The sequence below is a fragment of the Manis pentadactyla genome, chromosome 3 (assembly GCF_030020395.1).
Source record: "Manis pentadactyla isolate mManPen7 chromosome 3, mManPen7.hap1, whole genome shotgun sequence".
Lineage (NCBI taxonomy): Eukaryota > Metazoa > Chordata > Mammalia > Pholidota > Manidae > Manis > Manis pentadactyla.
In genome coordinates, this window is record NC_080021.1 from 100,064,112 (window position 1) to 100,086,346 (window position 22,235).

The 22,235-nt window shown below is 43.3% G+C and overlaps 1 protein-coding gene across 6 annotated transcripts in view; it reads right to left on the reverse strand.

Annotated features, from left to right (window-relative positions):
- CAMK1D (calcium/calmodulin dependent protein kinase ID) overlaps positions 1–22,235 on the reverse strand; it is a 393,502-nt gene that overhangs the window by 231,271 nt on the left and 139,996 nt on the right. For all 6 annotated transcript variants that reach the window (XM_036908125.2, XM_036908128.2, XM_036908127.2 and 3 more), the window contains exon 2: positions 873–1,004. In XM_036908125.2, coding sequence (XP_036764020.2) covers positions 873–1,004 — 132 coding nt within the window. The remainder of the gene's footprint in view (positions 1–872; positions 1,005–22,235) is intronic.

Below are 22,235 nucleotides of genomic sequence, written 5' to 3' on the forward strand. Positions count from 1 at the left end.
TGAGATGTCAAACACCTGCAAAGTGGCTGCAACTTAATACCAAGCAAATACTCTATTTTCCAAGTGATTTCATATAGGAAAATGAGCAATTTAAATAAATATTTCATTAACATGGTGTTTTTATGCTTGATGCTAATGTACTTAGAGTAATTTGTTTTCCCAAATTCTCTTCCACAGAATTATTTCATGCAATCCACCACAGATCCATCTGAAACTCTTTTGGTCCCTAATAGACAACCCAGGGAACCTAGAAACCAGCCAAACAATGAAACAAATAAGCAGAAACCCTTACACTGAAAAGCTATCGAGACCCATTTGCTCTGGGACACGTATCACACGTGCTGCCGGAGAGGACAGGCCCCCTTGACCCCCTTGGCGGCCCTGGGTCTGTCCTGATGGCAGTGAGGCCTCATTGACCAGGCTCTGGTGGTCCCAGGCAGGGACGAAGTGGAGAGGAAGGTTACTCAGGAAGAATGTGGGGCTGTGACATTTTGTTTTGTGGCCCTACAAGGCTTGCTGCCATTCTGCTTTGCTTATCCGTACAAGTCTTGCTATGGACTGACCCCAAATCCCCAAAATTTCAAGGCTATTTCTAATATCCTTTATTAATAGAAGCTTTTGATTTTTTTCACAGCACAGTGCTCAGATATGCTCTGAACACACAAAAGCAGGTGCCATATAAGGGTCTGCTCCCCTAAACACTTTGAGGAGTGGTGGAACAGCTCGATCGTGATGATGTGAGCAGCAAGCTGGATACCACACACTAGTGAGCGATCACTTTTTGGGTGGCTCTAGACTTCTGCTTCCCTTGGATCAGGGCCATGATTATCCAAAGTCAGCCAGGGAAGGAGGTCCATCCCACTGGTACTTACCTTCTCAGAACCGCTATCTCATTCTCTATGCTGCTTTCTTTGCCCTTCAGTGCCTTCTTAGGAATGCACTTCACTGCAAAGAGTTTTCCAGTTGCCTTCTCTTCAGCTAAGACCACTTCAGAAAACGCTCCACTGTGGACAAAGAGAGAGAAAAAGAAGTGGCTTAGATTCAGCAATTTACTTTCAGGAGTCTATAATGGCTCCTCCTATTCCACTACCACAGTTTGAGCAATAATCACATGAACAAACACCAGTATGACAGTTGTTTTTTTTATCCAGCAGCTCTCCCTGCCATACTTGTTTATGCAAAGAAGTGCACACACGCAAATATGCCCTCGTGCAAAGGGCCATGTGGATGTCCACACGGATCTGGCCAACTCCCAGTGCCACCTGCCACACTGCAGAACACCACTGTACAAGTCACACTGGAGCCAACTGGGAGCTCCCAGAAGGGTTCCCACAGAGAAAGGTGGTGTCCATCTGAGATTGTCAGTTCCCCCACCCCAAAGCAGATGAGAGAGTAAAACTAACACGTCTAGGTTCCGCACAGACCCTTTTATCCCCAGAAAACTTCAGAGCACTTCACAAACATTTAATTAATTCTCACTGATAGGTAAGGATATAATTTAAATGTGAGTTGGTGCAACACATGGTACTGACATGGGGTTAATTAATTGGTAGGGGCATGCTCCTCTTCAAAACGCAGCTTGTTGTTTTTTGAAACCATATAAACAAACAGAATATATATGACGTCCTAAGTAGGGAACTCTGTTGCCTAGAAATATAAATTTAACTCTTTGAGGGCAGAGCAATAATGTATGTAACCAGGACATTCAGAGCCAGAGAGCCTGTTTCTCCAGAGAGTCCTGTGGTCGGTGAGCCTTGGAGCCAGCACCTCAGTGGCCTCCTTGTCCCTCCATCCTGCCCCCTCCTCTATTGGCCAGCAGGTAGTATCCAGGCACCAGCTCAGGCTAGGGACAAAACTTGTCTGATGACTCAGAAACAAAACTAGGCTCCTCCACTGTCCACTCCTATCTCAGCAACTCTGGCTCTGCGCACACAGGCCACGGAAAGCCACGACCCACTGAGTCATTCTCGGTCCCCAGACTTCCAGGAGCAACTCTTATTTCCTCAGAGAATCACTAAGCACGGCCTCCACACAGTTATGATTAGAGACACACCTCCTGCCTCAAGAGAAGCCACTAGAAAGGCCAATGTCATCCCAACACTGGTTCCTCAGTGGCATCAAAGAGAGGCCTCGGCAAGGAGGACCCACTCTTCTCTTCCTCTGCCTGCCCATCTGACAAGGAGAGGTATTTGTCACTGGCCCAAGGAAGACAAATATATATGTTTTAGATCCTTTCTGGTGAGAGAAATTCATTTCCCTTAGTGCAATTAACTATGAGTCTTCTGGTCCATGTTTCTACTGGAACATAAAGTCTTGTGAGGGAAGTCTGTCTACCTTCAAGCTCTGTACCTAATCACATAAGCCTGAGGGGCAGAAGACGGGCATTCACAAAAGAACCACATGGAAAATGTCAGAACAGGAGATCTTCCAGCCAAATCCACAAATTATTGGCCAAGTAGGATTTCCCCCTCATGGTAACACATGCTTCCCATATACACAAATCTTCTAGAACCAGCCAGAACAGCAGCTATGAAATGTAAGCGTGTAAAAACCCACTACAGACTACCACAGACTGATATATGGAATCAGACATTCCTGATGACATTTGCTCACTGCAATGGCTTGTGCCCAAGAAAACCAATTTCTAACAACTTCAGGGAATCCCTCTCCCATCTCAGGGACAGACGGGCAGATTCACCTCGCAGGGCGGGTCATAGGAGAAGAAACTGTGGATGCCTGTGTGCATGGTCCCTTTTGCTGTCCTCTAGGAGGCAGAGCAAGAACTGTTACAGATAAGAAAAATCAGGGAGGAAAGACGAGGATGCTAGTATCATGGTGATAATGCCAGGGATCCCATGCACTCATTTTCTGTCTCCCTTTTTCCCATTCGGGTCCCTGATTCTGAAGTTTCTCTCCTGATTCTGTTGGATTTTCCAGAAGGTAGAGAAGCCTGTTAGCCATAGCGACCAGGCTGCCAGGCTGGGGCTGGGAGCTGCCAGCAGACTCCTAAGCTGTCCCCCTTACATCCACCCAATCTCCTTCCTCTTCAGAACCTGCATGGATAATAAAAGACAATGGCCCACACAGTGGGTACCTGGCCCAGCCACAGTGACCGGGAGCCCATACGAGAAATGTGCTTCTCTCTCCTGTGGATCACGCCCTCCCTGGAGAACAGAGTGGCAGCTGAGGTTTCTGGGGAATCCCCCCTGTGACCCATGACAGAATGGGGAGGGCCCTGGAGATCTCCTGGGAGCTGGAGCTGGTGGGCTGCTGCAGGAAGCTGAGGTCAAGGGGAGGCAGTGGTGTCCTCGATCAAGGGCTTCTCTGCCTTGCCCTGACTTGGGGAGGGATGAGAATCTGTGACCCCGTGGTGGGGCAGGACAACGAGACACAGATATATAAAGGGCTCTGTGAGCTAAGCAGTTGGGGGCTTGACAATGCAGCCCCTGTGAAGGGGGCAGGGCAGGCCCCAGACGGCCAAGGGCGCCCTCTCCTGACTCCAGGGCTCTCCATCAGCAGTTACTGAGCAGAATCACAATGTCAGGTCATAGTCCCACTGTCTCAGACTGGGAATCAGCCTCCAATTCCACTTCCAGGTAAACCCCCAAAAGAATCTATGACAGGGACATCCATTACACAGAAACATGATTTACAACAGCCAAATGGTTGTGAAAACAACCAAAACATGCATCGATGGATGAGAAGATAAAGAAAACGTAGTGCAGACATACAATGGAGTATTATTCAGACATAAAAAGGAATTCCGATATGTTATAACATGGATGAACCCTGACGACAGTACACTAAATGCAACAGGCCAGAACCAAAGGGACAAATACTGTATGATTCCACTCATATGAGGGTCTTGGAGCAGGCAAAGTCACAGGCAGAAAGCAGAACAGTGGCAGAAAGGGAAGGGGGAGTGAGTGTGTGGTGTGTACAGGGCTTCAGTTTTGCAAGAGACAGAGATCTAGAGATGGACGGTGGTGATGGTTGCACAACAATGTGAATGTAGTGAATGCCACTGAACTGTGTACTTAAAAATGGCTAAAACTGTGTATCACATATTACACTAACAAAAAATAAAAGTAATTTAAAAATCAAAAGTCTGCCTGGTTTTCACTCAATGGCATCACCTGGAGATGGACACATTGGAAAAGTCTGAGAGATATTTTCAGTCATTACCTCCCTAAAAGAGAAAGAAACTTTGTGACTAATTGTAGGGAACCAGAGGTTGTGTGCCACCTGACATTTACAAAGTACTCCGGCATATACCAACTAACCCAACTCTTATAGCAGCCCAAGAGTTAGCTGGAAGTTACCGTCACCTCCATGTCACAGATGAAGATGATAAGGTCCAGTCATACAGGTAGTAAGGGTCAGAAAAGAAAGCTTAGGCCCCTCCAAGGTCCTTGTCAACACCCTACATGCTGCTGGCAGGGAGTGAACCCGGCTTGCAAGCATGCAAGGGGCAGTATTGGAGGGTCAGGCCCTGCCTTCCGGTGAGCTGCCCTCCCCTCTGGTGTGCAAACCCACCTCAATTCCTCAGTTAGTCAAGCAATGAGCATTTACCTTCTTCAAACTCTCCAAAGACAAAGCTCTCTGGTCTTCTTAGGGGATATAAGATTAGCATAAATTGTTATTGTTCCTGCAATAAATAGCAGTCACTTTAATAAGACACATCCCCTGTTCCAGGAAATATCAGAAGCAGAAACACATGAATGAGGCTTGGGCACTTTCCATGTGATTACAAAGTGGGGTGTGTGTGTGTGTGACAGAAGCAGGTGGGGAGGGAAATCAGGCTAGGACACGGCTAGTGGCAGGAAGGAAGGCAGCAAGAAAAATTACCTGAGAGCACATAAGACCTTCCAACAACCAAGGAAATACATTCCTAGGAACACAAGCAGGGGCGGAGTTAACAAAGTTTTAAAAATACAAAGAGGTTAAAGCAGGTTGTGTTCTCCCAGATGTGAAATACAGCATTGTGCTTTAAAACGGAAGGGAAGGGTAGAGCCTTCCAGCCAGCCTGGATGGCACCTGTTATCTTGAAATGACTATCTGTGAGCAGCCTGCTCCTGCCTGGCACCCAGGCCTGCTTTCTGGCTTCTCTGCACCACCACCCGACCGGAACCAGGTGGTCTGAGACCCCGGGGGCTGGAGCCGCCCAGCTGCTCGATCCAATGGTTTCTTCTTGCTGCTCATCCTACTGGTCTTTTGTCAAGCGTCTGATGGGCTCGGCTCTCCTCTTCTTCATTCTTTGATACAGTTTTCTCCTTCCACGTGAATGTCCATTTTCTCTCCATCTCCACCTGCTCCTCTCCACCCCAGCAGACATCAGTGATCCCCTAGATTGCATCCTCACCTCTCCCTTCATCCTAGTCTTCATCCTAGCACTCCCCCAGAACATGTGTTGCATCCAGTCTCCACCACCTTTGCTCCACCACCTACATATAAAGTTTAATCTCCCTCGTGTAAATATCATCTTTCCTGCTGCCTCTGAGGGCTTCCCAGCTGCATCTCCTGACCAACCTCAAGAGCACCTTAACCAAAGTAAAAAATAGTATCTTCATCCCAAAACCTCTCTTTCGTCTATTTTCTCTCTCATTCCTACAGATCCAGTGACCCAGTCTGGTTGATTCCCCCATCTCATTCCATATCCACAATCACACGGAAAGTACCCAAGCTTCATTCATGGGTTTCTGCTTCTGATGTTTTTAATTAGCTTTCCTGGAACCGGGGATGTGTCCTTAAGTGATTGCTATTTATTGCAGGAACAATAACAATTTATGCTAATATTATATCCCCTAAGAAGACCACAGAGCTTTGCCTTTGGAAAGCTCAAAGACAGTAAATGCAAACAGTTTGGCTAACTGGGGAAGCAAGGTGGGTTGCACACCTCGGGGAGGGCAGCTCACCAAAAGACAGAACAGGAGTGTATGCGGTTCTTCTGCTAAAAGACTCTCAGAGGCCTGTGTGTGCCGCCATCCCCATGCACTGCTCTGTTCAAGTTCCTGGTATTTCACTCTGGACTACTTCCAGGACTCTCTCCTGGCCCCTCTGACCCCAGCAAGCCTACATCCCACCTGCTATCGCCTACCTGCTAGTGGAATTGCCTTTATAAAGCAAAGATCTGATTATGTTACTACCCTACCTAAAACTTTGAGGTTTCATGTCTGTAGGACAGTTTCAACTCAGAGCTCTTCCCAACCTGACCAGCTCTGCAGGCTGGTCCACACTAAAGCCATCCCCTGCACACACACACATCACCTCCACCCAACCACAGCAGCCCGCTGGCAGTTTCCATGGCATGCTCACACCCTTTCACACCACTGGCCTTAGTTCAGGTCTGATCTACCTGCCCCCTTCCTTGACCACTCCTTTCTCTTTTTGTTTGGAACAATTCCATATATATTTTAAAGGGCACAGTTGGTATATTTCCCTCTCTTAGAAGGCTTTTCTCAACGGCCTCCCACCCATTAGGAATGAGGTGCCCGCTGTGACCTACATTATCCTGCCTACACGGTGCTCAGCTGTCCTTTACGTGCTGGCCTGATGAGAGCAGGAGCCTCAAGTCATGCTATTCTGTCTCCAGGCCAACAATGCTCGGCACCAAGTGGTGCCCAAGGAGGTTCTGATGACCAGCATTATCTGGGGCTCTCCTCTCATTCTCTGTCTAGCTTTCCACATTTCCCCTGGGCAGAAGGTCCACAAAATAAATGACACACTCTAATGACCTTCTGCTTGGTATTGAGCAAAATAATACTGTCCCTTTCTTCCTTTGTAAGTCAGTCCTATAAATTTCTCTGTAAGCCTGTGGAGAAAGAACCTCAAAGGTTTCTCTTGAAGCATAAAAATTCTTCCAGACTTTCTGGATATATTTTAAATTGTGATCTTTTACACCAGAATTCTTAAGAATATTCTACAGCTGAATAATCCTGAGATCGCTGTTCATCTTGACCAGTAAAAACACATTAAATTTTTGAATTTATGATATGAATTTTTCTCCCCATACACCTTCATTCTGGTAAATAAATTTGATAATAAAGAGGAAAGGGCAGATTTTTAGATAAATAAAAGAACTTTAGAAAATGCATGATCATAAGAAAAACAAGGTATTCCAGTGTTTTGAAAATTGCACTTTTTTTGAAGTTGTGACATGGTATTTATTTGATTTTTAAAGAAAACTATTATTCTACTTTTAAAAACACCAAGTTTTCATCTAAATTAAATCTCTGTGACAAATTACTGAAAAGGTCAAACAAAAGTTATTATGAAATGTTAAATATTTTCAGCTCCTTAAGATAAACTGTACAAATTACAAAAGTTTAATCCTTCTCCTTTTTTTCCACATTTCAAAGAAAATCAAATCTGATCACCTGGGGGCAACTTAATCTGATTGAAAACCAGGCACCTGGAAGAAATCATCTTTTGAAAGCTGAATTCCAAGACTCAAGGGAAATGTCACATTTTCTATGTTGACTAAAACATTCGAAACAACTAGTTTTGTTTTTAACTTCATAAACGATGTTTCTGAAAAAGGCTGTTGCTAAGATGTTTCTGAACAAATAAAGATGCACATTTTCTGCCTTTATATAACAGTATTCTCTATTCCCATTACTCTATCATAAAGTCTGTGTGTATGTATGAGAAAGAGAGGCAGAAAGAGAGAGAGAGATATCTTCTGGAAGGGAATGCTGAGTTGCATTTCTACTCTGTTAATTCCTTGGGAGATTTCAGAAAGCTTTGTTTACAGTGGGCACTAATCTATCTTCTGTCCCTCCAGTTGGATAAAGAATTGTGAACCAACAGTCCCATGGTGGTATGCGAGTTGGTAGAGTGAGCAAGGAGGTGGCTGCCAGTTGGTATGAGGTGAGCAATCCTGACAAGGTTCTACTAAGAAATTGTATCCCCACTATCTTTAATTTTTTTCATTTTTATTTATTTATTTTTAAAAATTTACGTTTTACTTTTTTAATAAGGTATTATTGATATACACTCTTATGAAGGTTTCACATGAAAAAAACAATTACCACATTTACTCATATTATCGAGTCCCCGCCCATACCCCAATGCAGTCACTGTCCTTCAGTGTAGTAAGATGCCACAGATTCAGTATTTGCCTTCTCTGTGCTACACTGTTTTCCCTGTGATCCCCCACACCATGTGTACTAAACATAATACCCTTCAATCCCCTCTCCTTCCCTCGCCACCCGACCTCCCACACCCCTCCCCTTTGGTAACCACTAGTTCCTTCTTGGAGTATCTGAGTCTGCTGCTATTTTGTTCCTTGAGTTTTGCTTTGTTGTTATACTCCACAAATGAGGGAAATCATTTGTCACTTGTCTTTCTCTGCCTGGCTTATTTCACTGAGCATAATATCCTCCAGCTCCATCCATGTTGTTGCAAATGGTAGGATTTGTTTCTTTCTTAGGGCTGAATAGTATTCCATTGTGTATATGTACCACCTCTTCTTTATCCATTCATCTACTACTGATGGGCACTTAGGTTGCTTCCATATCTTGGCTATTGTAAATAGTGCTGTGATAAACATAAGGGTGCATATGTCTTTTTGAATCTGAGAAGTTGTATTCTTTGGGTAAATTCCAAGGAGTGGGATTCCTGGGTCAAATGGTATTTCTATTTTTAGTTTTTTGAGGAACCTCCATATTGCTTTCCACAATGGTTGAACTAGCTTACATTCCCACCAGCAGTGTAGGAGGGTTCCCCTTTCTCTGCATCCTCACCAGCATTTGTTGTTCTTAGTCTTTTCAATGCTGGCCATCCTTACTGGTGTGAGGTGATATCTCATTGTGGTTTTAATTTGCATTTCTCTGATGTTTAAACAGAATCCTGGTGCAGTAATGGTAGACTATTCAAGCCATAGATGACCCCGGCATCGAGCCCACCCTGAGAGAATGTACCCAGTCCTCTGAGTGAAAGGACTCCAGCTCCAGCTGAGCAATGGAAGGACAAAGGAGAAAAGTAGGGCTGGGCTCTAGGAGTTCCTTATATTCCCAAGTTCCATGAAGAAACAGCACAAAATCCATGGGCCCTGAGGATGCCTTGGCTAAAAACAGACATTCAAAGGTTTTGTGAACTACAGGCAGACATTTACCTTCCAGTTGTTAGATTTCCTAGGGCCATTCAGAGCCATCCAGAGCCACCCTGATCTGCTGCTGTATTTTGGGACCAACTCAGATCTAAGGCACATCCAAAGGAGATATGCTGGCTAAACCACTACCCACTACAAATTATTACCATAAAAAGCTAAACCAAGAATCTATGGATGCTGCTTCCCCAACTTGTAATTATCTTTAAACCTAAAACTGTTGAGAAATATCAGGTAGTAACTAAGCAGAGTAGTGCATGTGTTGGCTGGTCTAAGAGCACATAATTTAAAAATGAATTCTTTTCTCATACAAGAGCCATTTAATCACAAAATGGACAAACATTTAGCCTCTGCCAACCTACTGTGACTTGCACATTTTAGTTGTTCCACAAATGTCCATCCAATTGAACTGGCACCACCTCAAAAAGATGCCTCCAGTTTTCAACAAGAATCAGGAATTCCCATCATTATGATTCACAATATGCTAAACCAATCACCTAGTAAAATTATATCCATCCCAAATTAGACCAAGAAATAATCAGATGGTGCTGAAATGGCCTGCCTTATTACTCAGAGGCAGCTACTACTGGATCATCGCCTTTTCCTGCTTTTTAGTCTTTCTATACCCCAGATTGACTGCATCATTAACTTTATTAACACCATCACCTCTAGCCTATTACCATTACTATGTCATGCAACTGGGCCCACAGACTACCCCCAGGCCGTGGACCATAAATTAAAATGTTCTTTTCCACTATTCATGTTATTTTCCCCAGTGTCAGGCCAGGACAATATTAAAGGCTGGAGGGGAAGAAATGGAAAAAACTAAACAACAAAAAATGAAGTTGGTAATATTTGGCTTTAGACCATATAAGAAATGGGTGCCCTTCAGTCCCTTATTCCAGAGCAGAATCAATTCTTAAAATAGGAAAGCCTGTTTGCTAACTCCAACAATAGTCTTACTACCCCCAGAGAATCTAAACAAATAAGAACAGTAGTGGAGTCAGCCTCAATGCCTAAGCAACTCTCCAAGCAGAAATCAGGCAGTTTTAGAAGTGGCGTTAACTCTTTCCCACAGAACCTGCAGTTTAAAATCTTCACTAACTCACAGGGCAGTAATGACATTTTATAGTGCTAATTCAGCCCAGTGACCTAAAGAAGGCCAGGCCTAGTCTGAAAAATCAACTCTGTCAGATAAGCAAAGCAAAAAGTCTTACTTTCGCACACTTTAAGAACAAATATGCACACGCGAAAACTGATAATCCGTTCAGATGTAACATCTATTCATTAAAGTGTTCTTCTAAAACCTCCAGTTGGCAATTACATAGTAAGCCATATGTTAATTTATATTAATGCTTGAGCTAAAAGCATTACAATTCCATTTCTTAAAACAATTTATTAACTCAGGCCTTTATTAATTTGAACACATGCCTTGCCAACCAGTTCAAATTAAAGACATACCCTTAACCTTAGTAAGTTTGCATAGGAATAGGGAGATGCCTACCAAAAACAGCTCTTCTTTTTTCACTAAAAAACCCATCTTCCCCTTCAAATGGTGAATTCCACAATGACTAGCCAGCTTCCATAAAAGCTTCAAGAACCATGACAAAATGTCCTTAAATATTCATGCGATTAGCCTGATTTTTGCCCAGATTAATTCTCAGCGTGGGTGCATCACTGCCTCTAAAACCACTGGAGCAGGTTTAGGTTATGATGACCCTGTCACAGGGGAAGCCCTCAAAACACCAGCGCAGTCATCATGTGTGACATCTTTGGTTTCTTAACGTTTTTCTGTGGTGCTCAATTTTCACTGTTAATTGCTTCCCTAATCGAAATGCGGAAGACAAATAAATTCTGAGAGAATGCATACTGCCATGTTTTAAAGAACACGCTTCATTTAATAATACAACTTCTCTGACAGGGTCCCATGATTTATCTCTGCACTCCTCCAGTCATTTGTGAAAGGCTGGTCAGGAGCCTGGGTGAGTTTGTCCTTTTTTCTTAGCTCACCAACAGGGAGTGTTAGTGGAAGCCTAGTTTTTGGAGGCAGAGGCAGTATAAAAGACTCAGTTCTTCTGGAATTACAAAGTCTCCTTGTAGCCACAGCTAAGAGGCTACTAACACTAAAAGTCACATAAGGTGTCCGTATGGCCATCCATGCATTTGTTGCAAGGGTGTATTTTACTTGGATGGTGGGGGAATGACTAAGATGAAACGGAGTCTTCCAGCATATTCTTCATCTTTCTGTCAACTGCACAGGCATCCTAGGTGGCACTTCTCATTGTGGTCTTCACAGATCACCTCTTGACAAAGTCTCTCTCCCTACAGAGGCGGCTCTTCAGAACGGCCCTCCCCTTTCTCAATCCCACCCCCTAAAAGACACATGCCCCCTTCTCCACGTACTGCTACAAAAATTCAGTGTCCTCCTGATGCCAAACACACAGCCTTTGTAGGGACTGGTGGACATCACCTTCAAATGGCCAGCAAAAAATCGCACAACGCCGAAGCTGGGTGGATATTTACAATTAATCCCAGCTGGCCAACCCTCTTATGGCTGTTGCTACCTGCTAGAACCCTCTGGAGGGTCCTTATTTTAAGCACCCTTTTACGCTGATTTAAATTCTTATTCAGACAGATGTAGCAACAGCTAACTTGAAGGAAAATTCTTTTAAGCTGCAGGTCAACCAAACACACACATTCATGTCCTTTTTAATCAGTTAATCAAGCTGCCTCATTTTAAAAAATAGTCTTTATCAGTGCAATAATTACTACACTAAAGAGACATTTGGCTGCATGTACATAAAGAAAATAGGTCTATCAGTGATCTGGGTTAAAAAAAAAGAAAATCAATAGAAGTTTGAAATAGCAAAACACTGGAAATATCCTCAACATCCATCAATAGATAACTGGTTAAGTAAATTATAATCTGCAAATACAGTGAAGGACTATGAAGCCATTTAAAATAATTAAGTAGATTTATGTGTGTTAATATGGAATTATTGCCAAGAAATATTAAGTGAAAAACATAAAAGTGCAAAGTGTCTACTGTTCCCCCTCCCATCTGACATACACACACACACACACTCACACAGTCACTAGAAAGAGAAGCAGCAAGTAACACTGTTGCCTCTAGAAAGAGGCCTAAGAATGAGGCTGGTTGGGAGACTTACTTTTTGCCCATTTTACTGTGTACATGTACTATTTTTCCATTAAACACTAATGAAGTGGAGAAAAATTTAGAAAAAGAATAATCAAGAATCATCTATGCAAAATGACTATCTGGCTAATTAAAGCTTTTTATTAGATGTGCTTTAGTTGGATTAATGAACCAGCATTATGATGAAATGTCAGTAACAATCCCATTACATAGCCAAGTTCACCCTTTCTGCTGTCTGGATAACCCATCTAGATAGGGCAGGTATGAACTGGTGACTCAGCCCTCTACAGCAGGCTCACAATTAGCCTACACAGCTTCGCCAATGAAGAAATTCAATAGCTTTTTTAAGAAAAAAAAGAGTAAAAGGACTTTTCTTCAGAGAGATCATTCATAAATAACATCATATATTTGGATTCATAGCCAGGTATGAGGGGCAGATGGAAAGTAGCTTGTAAATACACCGTGGATGCTGCAAACAAAAGATGGAAGTGTCAGTGCAACAGGGCAACAAAGCACAAGGTTGTGAGCAAATGAGGGAGATGAACAGAGCTGATTAATGTGTGATACGCTCAATCCAATCAAATGTGTCATAAGCAATTGTGTGTTTTTACATCATTTTGAACAGAAACAGGTTAAGTGTCCTCCCTGACAAAATGATTTGCCTTTGCCATGCAAGAAACTCATTTATGGCAGACATTTTGCTACTAAGTGACAAAAAAGATACTTTCTATATGTGCAACTTGAGAAGTCCTTTCTCTTTCATTTTACTTCAATAAGTGGTGGTGCTGTAACTGGCTGAATCTCCCTACACTAACCAGATGAAATGCCCTTCACATCTTTTCTGCATTTGGACAGTTCCAGTCACAGGGTTGTAGACAGAACTTGGTCAAGATGCATATAATTCTGCACTTCCTTGTGTGTAGAGAGTTGCCGCATGGAGAATGATTCCTTCCCCTGGGAAGATAAGCTACTGTGCAAAGAACTGAGCTTTCCTAGCCTAGATGATCACCACCACCACCACCAGTATCGCCATCATCACCACTATGAGCACTACAATCATTGCCACCATTATCATTATCGCCATTATCACCACCACATCACTATCCTTATCAATAGTGCCTCATTAGATTATTCCTAAAACAATTTGCCAACCATTTTCCAATTCCACCAATAACCTGGCATAACACTTGCCCATTTTACAGTTAAGAAAACTGAAGTTCAAAGAGGTTAAAATTTTTGCTAATAAAATAATAAACTGATATTCTAGCCCTGGTTTGATTTCAAAGTCGTGCATTTTTTATTTTTAAACCATGCCACCTCTTCAGGTACAGTTAATTTCACAATTCAGAAAGAGTAAAGAGAGTGGGTGTGGTACAGAGGGTTTTTTCACTGTATTCCGTCCCCTTCCAATAAACTGTCCCCAATTCTCAACAACACTGGGACAGTGGCAATCTGGGCTATGATGGTGGAAATTAAATTTTCTTAGCCGAAGTACCCTCTAATGGAACTTCAATAACGTCGGCTTCCTTTTCAGTCCCTGAGGGTGTTCGCCCATGTCAGTCCCAAGGGTGGAAAGCAGAAGGTTCTTTTGCCTCCTACTTCTACGAATCCACAGCTTCCATTAAAGGGAAGCAGAAGAATTTTTAATTTGGACTTTTTGTCCTGTTCCTAAGTCACTCCTCTGTGTTTTAAGATTAGGCCCCCTCCTTATTGTATTTATATTCAAAATTCTACCATATAATTTTCATTGTTTTCAAAAGTATAAAAGCTCAGTAGACGCAAGATTGATCCTTATGTGGCTCCACCTGCTAACTCCTCTTTCTAAACTGCCCACACATCTCATTATTCATTTCCTGATTAATAGAGCCAACTTAATTTTCAAGCACAATTGGTAAGCTCTCTCATTTCCTACCACATAAGCACATTAACACTGCCCAGCTTAAAGAAAAGTTCCTATGTCCACAGTCACTAGTGCCTTGGTGTACAACGTTATTCACCATTCAGTCACATACCCACAAACTACTGATGAGTTTGATGTAGGTGCTGATTATGACATTATTTCTGGCTGAAAATAAGAGTAAGTCTGCCTGGTCATCATTACCCACAGAAACAAACCATCATTCCCCGTGACACCTCCACACGCAAAGTCAAGGCCAGAGCATGGGATATTGTTCACTGGGCTTTCTCAGCTACTTGGTTACAGAAGTTATGACCCATGACAGAGACAAGGGAAGTGAACCTCCTGTCTACCTACTCTACAGCCTCTCTCAATGCCACCAGCCCAAATGACAGGAGAGTGCCCGGAAGCTCAGACCCCCCGCAGAGGCCAGCACCCCAGGCACCATTCATTCTGCAGAGAAACACAGGGGTGGTCCAGAGGCACATCCATTTTAAAGCCTCCATCAGAAAAGCCATGCTTCTCTTTCCTTGACACTGCACTGCTCCAGGGCAGGTTATTCCCACACCTGTGAAAGGTAAAACAGGGCCAAAGTGCAACACACTGACATTTGCCAGGGCAGGGGAATATAAGGGGTTCTAAAAGGCTTGCTTGCCCAGAAATTTCACTCCAGATTGGCCCATTAAGGCACCTGAGCCACTTCTGTGGTAAAGGGACATACCTACTGACGTCCCCTCTAAAGCCCAAGTGTGTTTCCTGGGAGCGTGCCACCTGCTCAGTAATAGTCCCTCAGTGACACTGGAAACAATGCACCATTAAAACATGAATTAACTCTGATTGTATGGAGAAGAACTTCACTTTCAAAGAAACCTGAACTACTGGCTGGTGCTCACCACTAGACAGGCACATTCACTTTGCACTACTTCTGGAGGTGACAAGGAGAGTGGCTAATGCCCCCATGGCCCTGCTGCTGCCTTGGTGAGCAAGTCACACATGTCAGCTGGTAGGGAGCAACAAGTTCAGGCCACTTAGTCAGCAGATGTGTGGGGAGCCCTTTCAGAGGTCAGGACCCGAGGACAGAGGAGATGAGCAAGCTTTCTGCCCCATGATGCTCCCATGCCGGTGAGAGGAGAAGACTATAAAACACAGTGTCAGGTAAGGTAAGGTAAGAGCTAGGAACACAGATAAGGCAGGGCAAAAAAACAAAAAAATAGCATGGACCTTTGAGTGAGGAGGCAGGGCACACCCTTCTGCTGAGACCTCGCTGGAACCAGGTGAGCACGGGCATGTCTAGAAGACATGCTCAGGCCAGGGAACCAACAATCACGGGCCCTGGGATCGTGAGGGCAGGAGCTTGTTAAAGAGTAGGCGGCCAGGATGCCTGACACTGTGTGCGACAGGAGATGGGATCCGCAAAATCTAGACCTAGCCGTAGGACCCCAGGGCCAAGGCTCTGGCAGGGTCATTTTTTTTCTGAGGAACGTGCACAGATCCACTGGTTATAGGATACATTTTTCTCCTGTGTAACAGCTGTAAAAAAGCACAAAGAATCGAGCCCAGCACTGGCTGCTACACAAATGCTGTCATTCCAGGCAAATGAACTACATAACATGCTCCTGCTCCCTAAAAAGTGGAACTGATATCATTCCACCAAAATCCCTCATGGAGCGGAGCAGAACCTTTGTTCTTGTCTGACTGGCTCAGGTCCCACCTTCAGATCCCCTGTGAGCAGAGGCGGGAACCCTTGTTCTCAGCTCCATTTCCCACATGCTGCACAGGTGTCTTTGGCAAATGCTAGCTGCACGGGGAACAGTAATGCTGCTCTGCATCTAATCTCTGATCTGCCAGACACCTAGCACCTGGTGGGCACCTCCCCAGGCCCTTCCTGGAACTAGCACTTCATCCTCATAATGACAGAAGTCATTTTATATATCCATCCACAAAAGAAGGTTATGGAAATTCAACTGAACCACACACACAATGTAACATAACACTGAAATGATTCGACATTCTTTTTTCATTTGCCACATACTTTAATGCTTCTGAAAAGTATACTCAAAAATAGAAACTGGATCCACAAATTGTTTTCACCATTAAATCAGATCTATCTCACAAGCAGCAGCCGAAAGAACTCCTTTCTCGAGTCACTGCTGCCTTCCTTTCTCCTCCAGGAACAAATCATGATGTCTCAACCCTCTTAAAGGGCAGGACTGTAAAACTAAGGAGATCAGCTGTCAGTCTCCAGGATGCTTCAGTCCTGGCATGTGTCCTGGGGGTAAATATCAGGGACAATTATAATGGCCTTGTTTCTTTACTTGAAGTTTAAACAAAAATACTTGTCTAGGTCTCCCTTCCCAGTGTGTGCAGCCATCAGCTGGCTGTGCCTCTCTCTGTGAGCTTCACAGCATTTAAACAAAAAGCATCAAAGTGTAGATTTTTAAAAGGAAAAGATAAGAACGCACGTCACGTCACTGTTCTTCAGCAGAGCATTCAATACATCCAAGCAAATGATATTTAGTAAATGAGGTCTATAATGTAATAATATATTAAGATGTAATAATATATTAAGAAAAACTGGGTTCTTCAAAGATGTGGCTTAAATTTCCAAGTAAAAGTCAGAATGAAAATGTTGGAAACATTTTAGGAGAGAAAAATTAGAAGGTATGTATAAGTTAACCATCTTAAGCAAGACAGAAAACCCAAATAAGAAAATATTCAAGTGTTATGGAAAAAAAGAAATCAGGGCACAGGTAAGAGATACTGTAAGCAAAGTAAAAAAATAGTAATAATAACAGGGTGGGGAGGGGTGGAGGAATGATTGCTACCTATAGCACAGAATTAATATCTCTGTGACACCAAGGGCATCCCACTAAGGCTGCCACATGAACAACTCCAGGGGGCGCTGCTCACAGAAACTGTGCCCAGCAGAGATGCTCTTGTCCTGCAAATCAACGTGGCAAGAACATAAATATTCAGTTCACAGAATGGCCAATGGATGTATTAACTGATGCCCAACCTTTCTGGTAGTCCGGAAAATGCTAAATAACACCTCAGCAGGACAGCTTCCTTCTCATCAGGTTGGAAAAGATGGAGTATGTGGGAAAGTTGCTGCTTATAAATGGCCACAACATTTTTGAAAACTAATCTGGCTATACTTGTTAACTTTCATTTTGGGAAATTTATCCTATAGAAATAAAAGCATTACATGATGATGTATATATAAAGATGCTACTGCAGCATTATAAGAAATGGAAAATACAGGCATACGTTATTTTACTGAACTTCGCAGATACTGGTTTTTTTTTTACAAATTGAAGGTTTGTGGCAACTCCAAGTGGAACAAATCTATCATCACGATTTTCCAAGAGCATTTGCTCACTTTGTGTTGTCACAGTTTGATAATCCTTGCAATACTCCAAACTTTTTCATTATTATATTTGTTATTACAGTCATCTGTGATCAGTGGTTACAACTTGCCGAAACTCAGATGATGGTTAGAATTTCTTAGCAATAAAATATTTTTTAGTTGAGGCGTGTACATTATTTTTTTTTAGACATGCTATTGCACATTTAATGGACCACAGGATAGTTATAGATATAACTTCTATATAGTGTAAACCTAACTGGGAAACCAAAAAATTCATTTGACTCACTTTGTTGTGATATTTGCTTTATTGCAGTGGTTGGGAACAAACCTTCAGTATCTCTGAGGTATGCCTGTAATTAAAAGATGAATTTCCAGTAATGGTAGAATGGTACATCCATACCATGGAATATTATACAGCCATTGAAAAGAATGAGTTAGAGCTGTATGTATTAAAGGGATGCAATATCCCAATTTATGTAGAGGGATATAACTATCTCAAATGAGAAAAGTCAGCTATGCCATAGTCACACAGTGGAATACTCTGTGGCAGTTAAATGACAAGATCTACATTTAACAGCAGGTTACAGTATTGATTCCATTTATGTCATTCCATAACACTCCCCCCAATAACCCTCAGCCCTGCACTGTCATGACATGTAGTATATATACATACATAGGGAAAGAAGGAAGACACAGGTAAGAACACACAGCGGCTTCAGGTGCAGGCTGACTCTGGGGAGTGGGGAATGGAATGGGATGTGTATCTGTAACATTTTTCTTTATCTGAAGCAAATAAGGCAAAATGTTCATAAACATTTGCTCAATCTGGGTGGTGGGTACATGGTAATCTGTTCATTTACTTTTCTGTACTTTTTGGTAAATTTGAAATCTTTCATGACTTTTTAAAAAATTTAACCAAAGGCATTACAGACAATAGTGTCTTCAGGAAACTGCAGAGTTGGGGGTATATGAGGAAGGAGGCCCCAGGTCCCAGTTTCCTTAAGACAGTCCCAGGTTATGCACACCACCCCAGCCCAATGATTACACACCCAGCTTTCCTGCTCCAAAGGTCGGGGGGACAGTGCTTTAACTTCTACGAGCCTGTTCTCTCATCAGTACGATGCAGATAGTGACACTACGTATCACACCAAGTTGCTGTGAGAATTAAATCAAAAGATGGAAATTATACACTCACTCTTTAGTGTGATCAGTAAACACTGATTATTCTGATGAGGCAATAAGGCCCCAAAAACAAAAGCACTCACATAACATTACAAGGTCTTAGCAAAACCTGCCTGGCTAAAATGAGCACTGAACCTGTGCAAAGCAAGAGTGTGTGAGTCACCTTTTAGGAGTGGGAATTTTCTAGAGTAAAGTTTGACCCAGGGAAGGGAGGGCCTTGACCAGATTCAGAGCATATGGTGGACAGTGTTCGGACATAACCAAGGAGGCCTAGCAGTCCTCAGAATGGCCTCTGAATGTTGGCCAGGATGTTTCCACTTTATTTAACTCCTGACCTCGTTTTCCTTTGAACTGGTACCTTGGAGGACCTCTTGGCCATCGTCATGAGGAGGACACACCAATCACTGGGGCACAGGCAACTGCTGACAGTGATGGAAGGAGAGAAGAAAGTCCCTGCTTTCACCTATTTAGAGAACAAAAAACCAAATCCTAGGAAAACACTGCACAAATAAAAATAAATCACTAGAATTAAGAGCTAAATTTAGTGGTATGGACAAAAGTTGAGGAATGGAGAAAACAGAAAGGACCCAAGGCCCAGCCCAGGTGACCCAAAACAGGAATAGTCTCTGTGGTAGAAATGAGTGGAAGCTTGTGTCAGGCATGGCTAAGTCTGTGACTCGTTTCCTGCATCTCAATGTGGCTTAACATCCTTCCCAAGAACAGAATCCTGATGTGACTGCGGCAGCAACAGGCCAGTGCCGACTGCTCACTGAACCCACTTCCCTTTGTCCAGGTACAGAGCTAGACTCCAGCTCTCAGCCTTGCAGGTGCATGGGGATGAGTGACTGAGCTCTGGCCAAGGGATCATAAGCGGATGAGGTGAGTCCCACAAGACTCTCCACTTACACTCGCCATATGTCCACTCAATGCAGGAACCCTGAGGTCCTGGAGGAGGACATGCCACAGCAAGGAGCCCAGGTCTCTCAGTCCCCGTGTGAAAGACCTACTGCCAATCAGGCACATCTGTACTAGACTCTGATGGGAGAAAAATAAAGACCTATTCAGTCATCCTGGGGTACCACATTTCCTTTCCTGCAGCCCCAGGGAAGCGGAACAGGCTTGTGACTCTGCCCAACCACTGTCTGGCAACAAGAGGTCACACAGTCCCTGCACTTATCACACAGGCTGGGGCCTCTCAAGGAATGATCCCGAGTGTACTGTGCTAAAGCCCGTGCAGAAGAAATTAGGGTCTGGATTAGCACTCCCAGAAGGCATAAAGTAAGAACACATTGGTAAGGTCCCACTAAATCCAGAGCTCTGACGTGACTCTTGCTTAGTGGGAAAGCAAGAGGGAAATCAAGGCAAGGTGCCGGCCACGCTGGTAAGGAGTGGTTAAGTCCAGTAGGCCCAGCAGAGGAGCTGATTGAGCACTGTCACCCAGGCTCCAAGGCAAGGGGACGCCCTCACAGAAAAGGCCAACCAGGTGTTGCACACCTGTCCTTCTCTCTCTTCCAGATGGGAGCATCCTCTTTAAGTTTAAAGCCAGACGCGCCTCTGGCATGCATTCTGAAAAATTGGGAGCAATTTGATTCCCAAACCCTGAAAAAGAAGTGCCTTATCTTCTGCATATAAGCCTGACCTCAATACAAACCCTCTGATTAGAGAGGCTTGGCCCCTGAGAGAAATACACAATATAATGTCATGCAGCTAAATTTATTTTGCCATAAGGAAAACGGTCAAAAGTCCTGTGAACTACTACCAATATAAAGCTGGTTTTCTAAATCCTTTTATTAGAAATCTATTCTACTTATTGGGTTTGTCATTATCCTCAAAAATTGGGAGGTTTTTAAACTAGACTCCCTGAAACAGAAGAAATTTCTCTTCTGTAATACAGCCTGGCTTAAATCTTCCAAAAGAAAGAATGCTTAAAGAGAGGCTTGGTTTCCTTGCATTTAGTGAAGGTTTTGTAAGTAACCTAGCATGGTTGTTAAGAATGAGTGAACTAATTAAGTATAGTAACTAAACTACTTGGTTGCAAGGATGTTGGGTTAAAAATATCCCACACCCTACAAAATTCCCAAGCCTCCAACATCAATGGACTAGGAGTGTTTTTCATTGGTATGATCACCTTAGCCTCCATTTTTATACCATCTCTTGATTTAGAAGATATAATTTGGCATATCAAATCCTTAACCCATTTTACTGCAAAGGCCTTAATACTAAAGTTAAACTAATTCGCCAAGCAGTTATACAAAATAGAATGGCACTAGACATCTTAACAGCAGCACAGGTATAATTAAAGTTGAGTATGTGCTATAAAATCAAAGTTGAGTATTGTGTGTACATTCCAAATTCACAAAATGTCTCTGATTCACTCCAGGGCCTCCAAAGGCATGTCTAAGCTATGTCAGGCCCAGAAGTCCCATGGACTACTACAATATGGAGCTGGTTTTCTAAATCCTTTTGAAGCCATGAAACCAGAAATGTTGATGGAAATGGAACCCAGGATGAAAATGCTCACCCCCTGAGGTCTCTCGGCCGACCAGTGATGGAGACCTAGCTGCACCCTTCACTGCGCCCCCTCTCAGCATGAAGCAGCCAGAGTGGTCATCGCCCCCTTTCCCCTAGCAGCAGCTAGGGTCTCCATCTGTAGAGGGGGGAATGAGACAGGGACTGTGGGCTTAGACAGAGTAGGGTGAGGGCCTCGGAAAAAACAAAGCAGGGTAATTCACTGTGAGATTTGCTCTGGCCTGCTGGGGCACCCAGCTTGCTTTTCTGACTTTACCCAAGTGCTGTTTTTCCTCCTCCAGCCCTAATCAAGTGATTTGCCACCTGGGCAATTTTTAACAAGCAAGCCCAAAACAAACAGGAAGGATTCCATCTTGAAAATAAGATTGCATTTTAAAACCCAATTTGTTAAAAAGTAACTTTCTTAACATTCTCTAACAAACAGTAACTCAGCCCACCTTGGGAGCAAAGCAGGCAGTCTTGAGTGATAACGCTCCCAGACCAGGAAGCTGCTATCCTGGAAGGAAATCAGAGCAGTAAATTTCTTGTATATAACCAGGAAGACTAATAAACTTAATATCTCTTCAAAGATAAACATTTTGTGACCTCTTAGCAGGTGTGCATCCCTAGCCCTTTGTCTCTCAACTACCTATAAAACCCCTAGACAATGGGAGAATATATTGGTAAAAGACATCTTCGACAAGGGGTTAACATCCAAAATATAAAAGAACTTACACACCTCAACACCCAAAGAGCAAATAAACAGATTAACAAATGGGCAGAGGATATGAAGAGACAGTTCTCCAAAGAAGAAATTCAGATGGCCAACAGACACATGAAAAGATGCTCCACATCACTAATCATCAGGGAAATGCAAATTAAAACCACAATGAGATATCACCTCACACCAGTAAGGATGGCCAACATCGAAAAGACTAAGAACAACAAATGCTGGTGAGGATGCAGAGAAAGGGGAACCCTCCTACACTGCTGGTGGGAATGTAAGCTAGTTCAA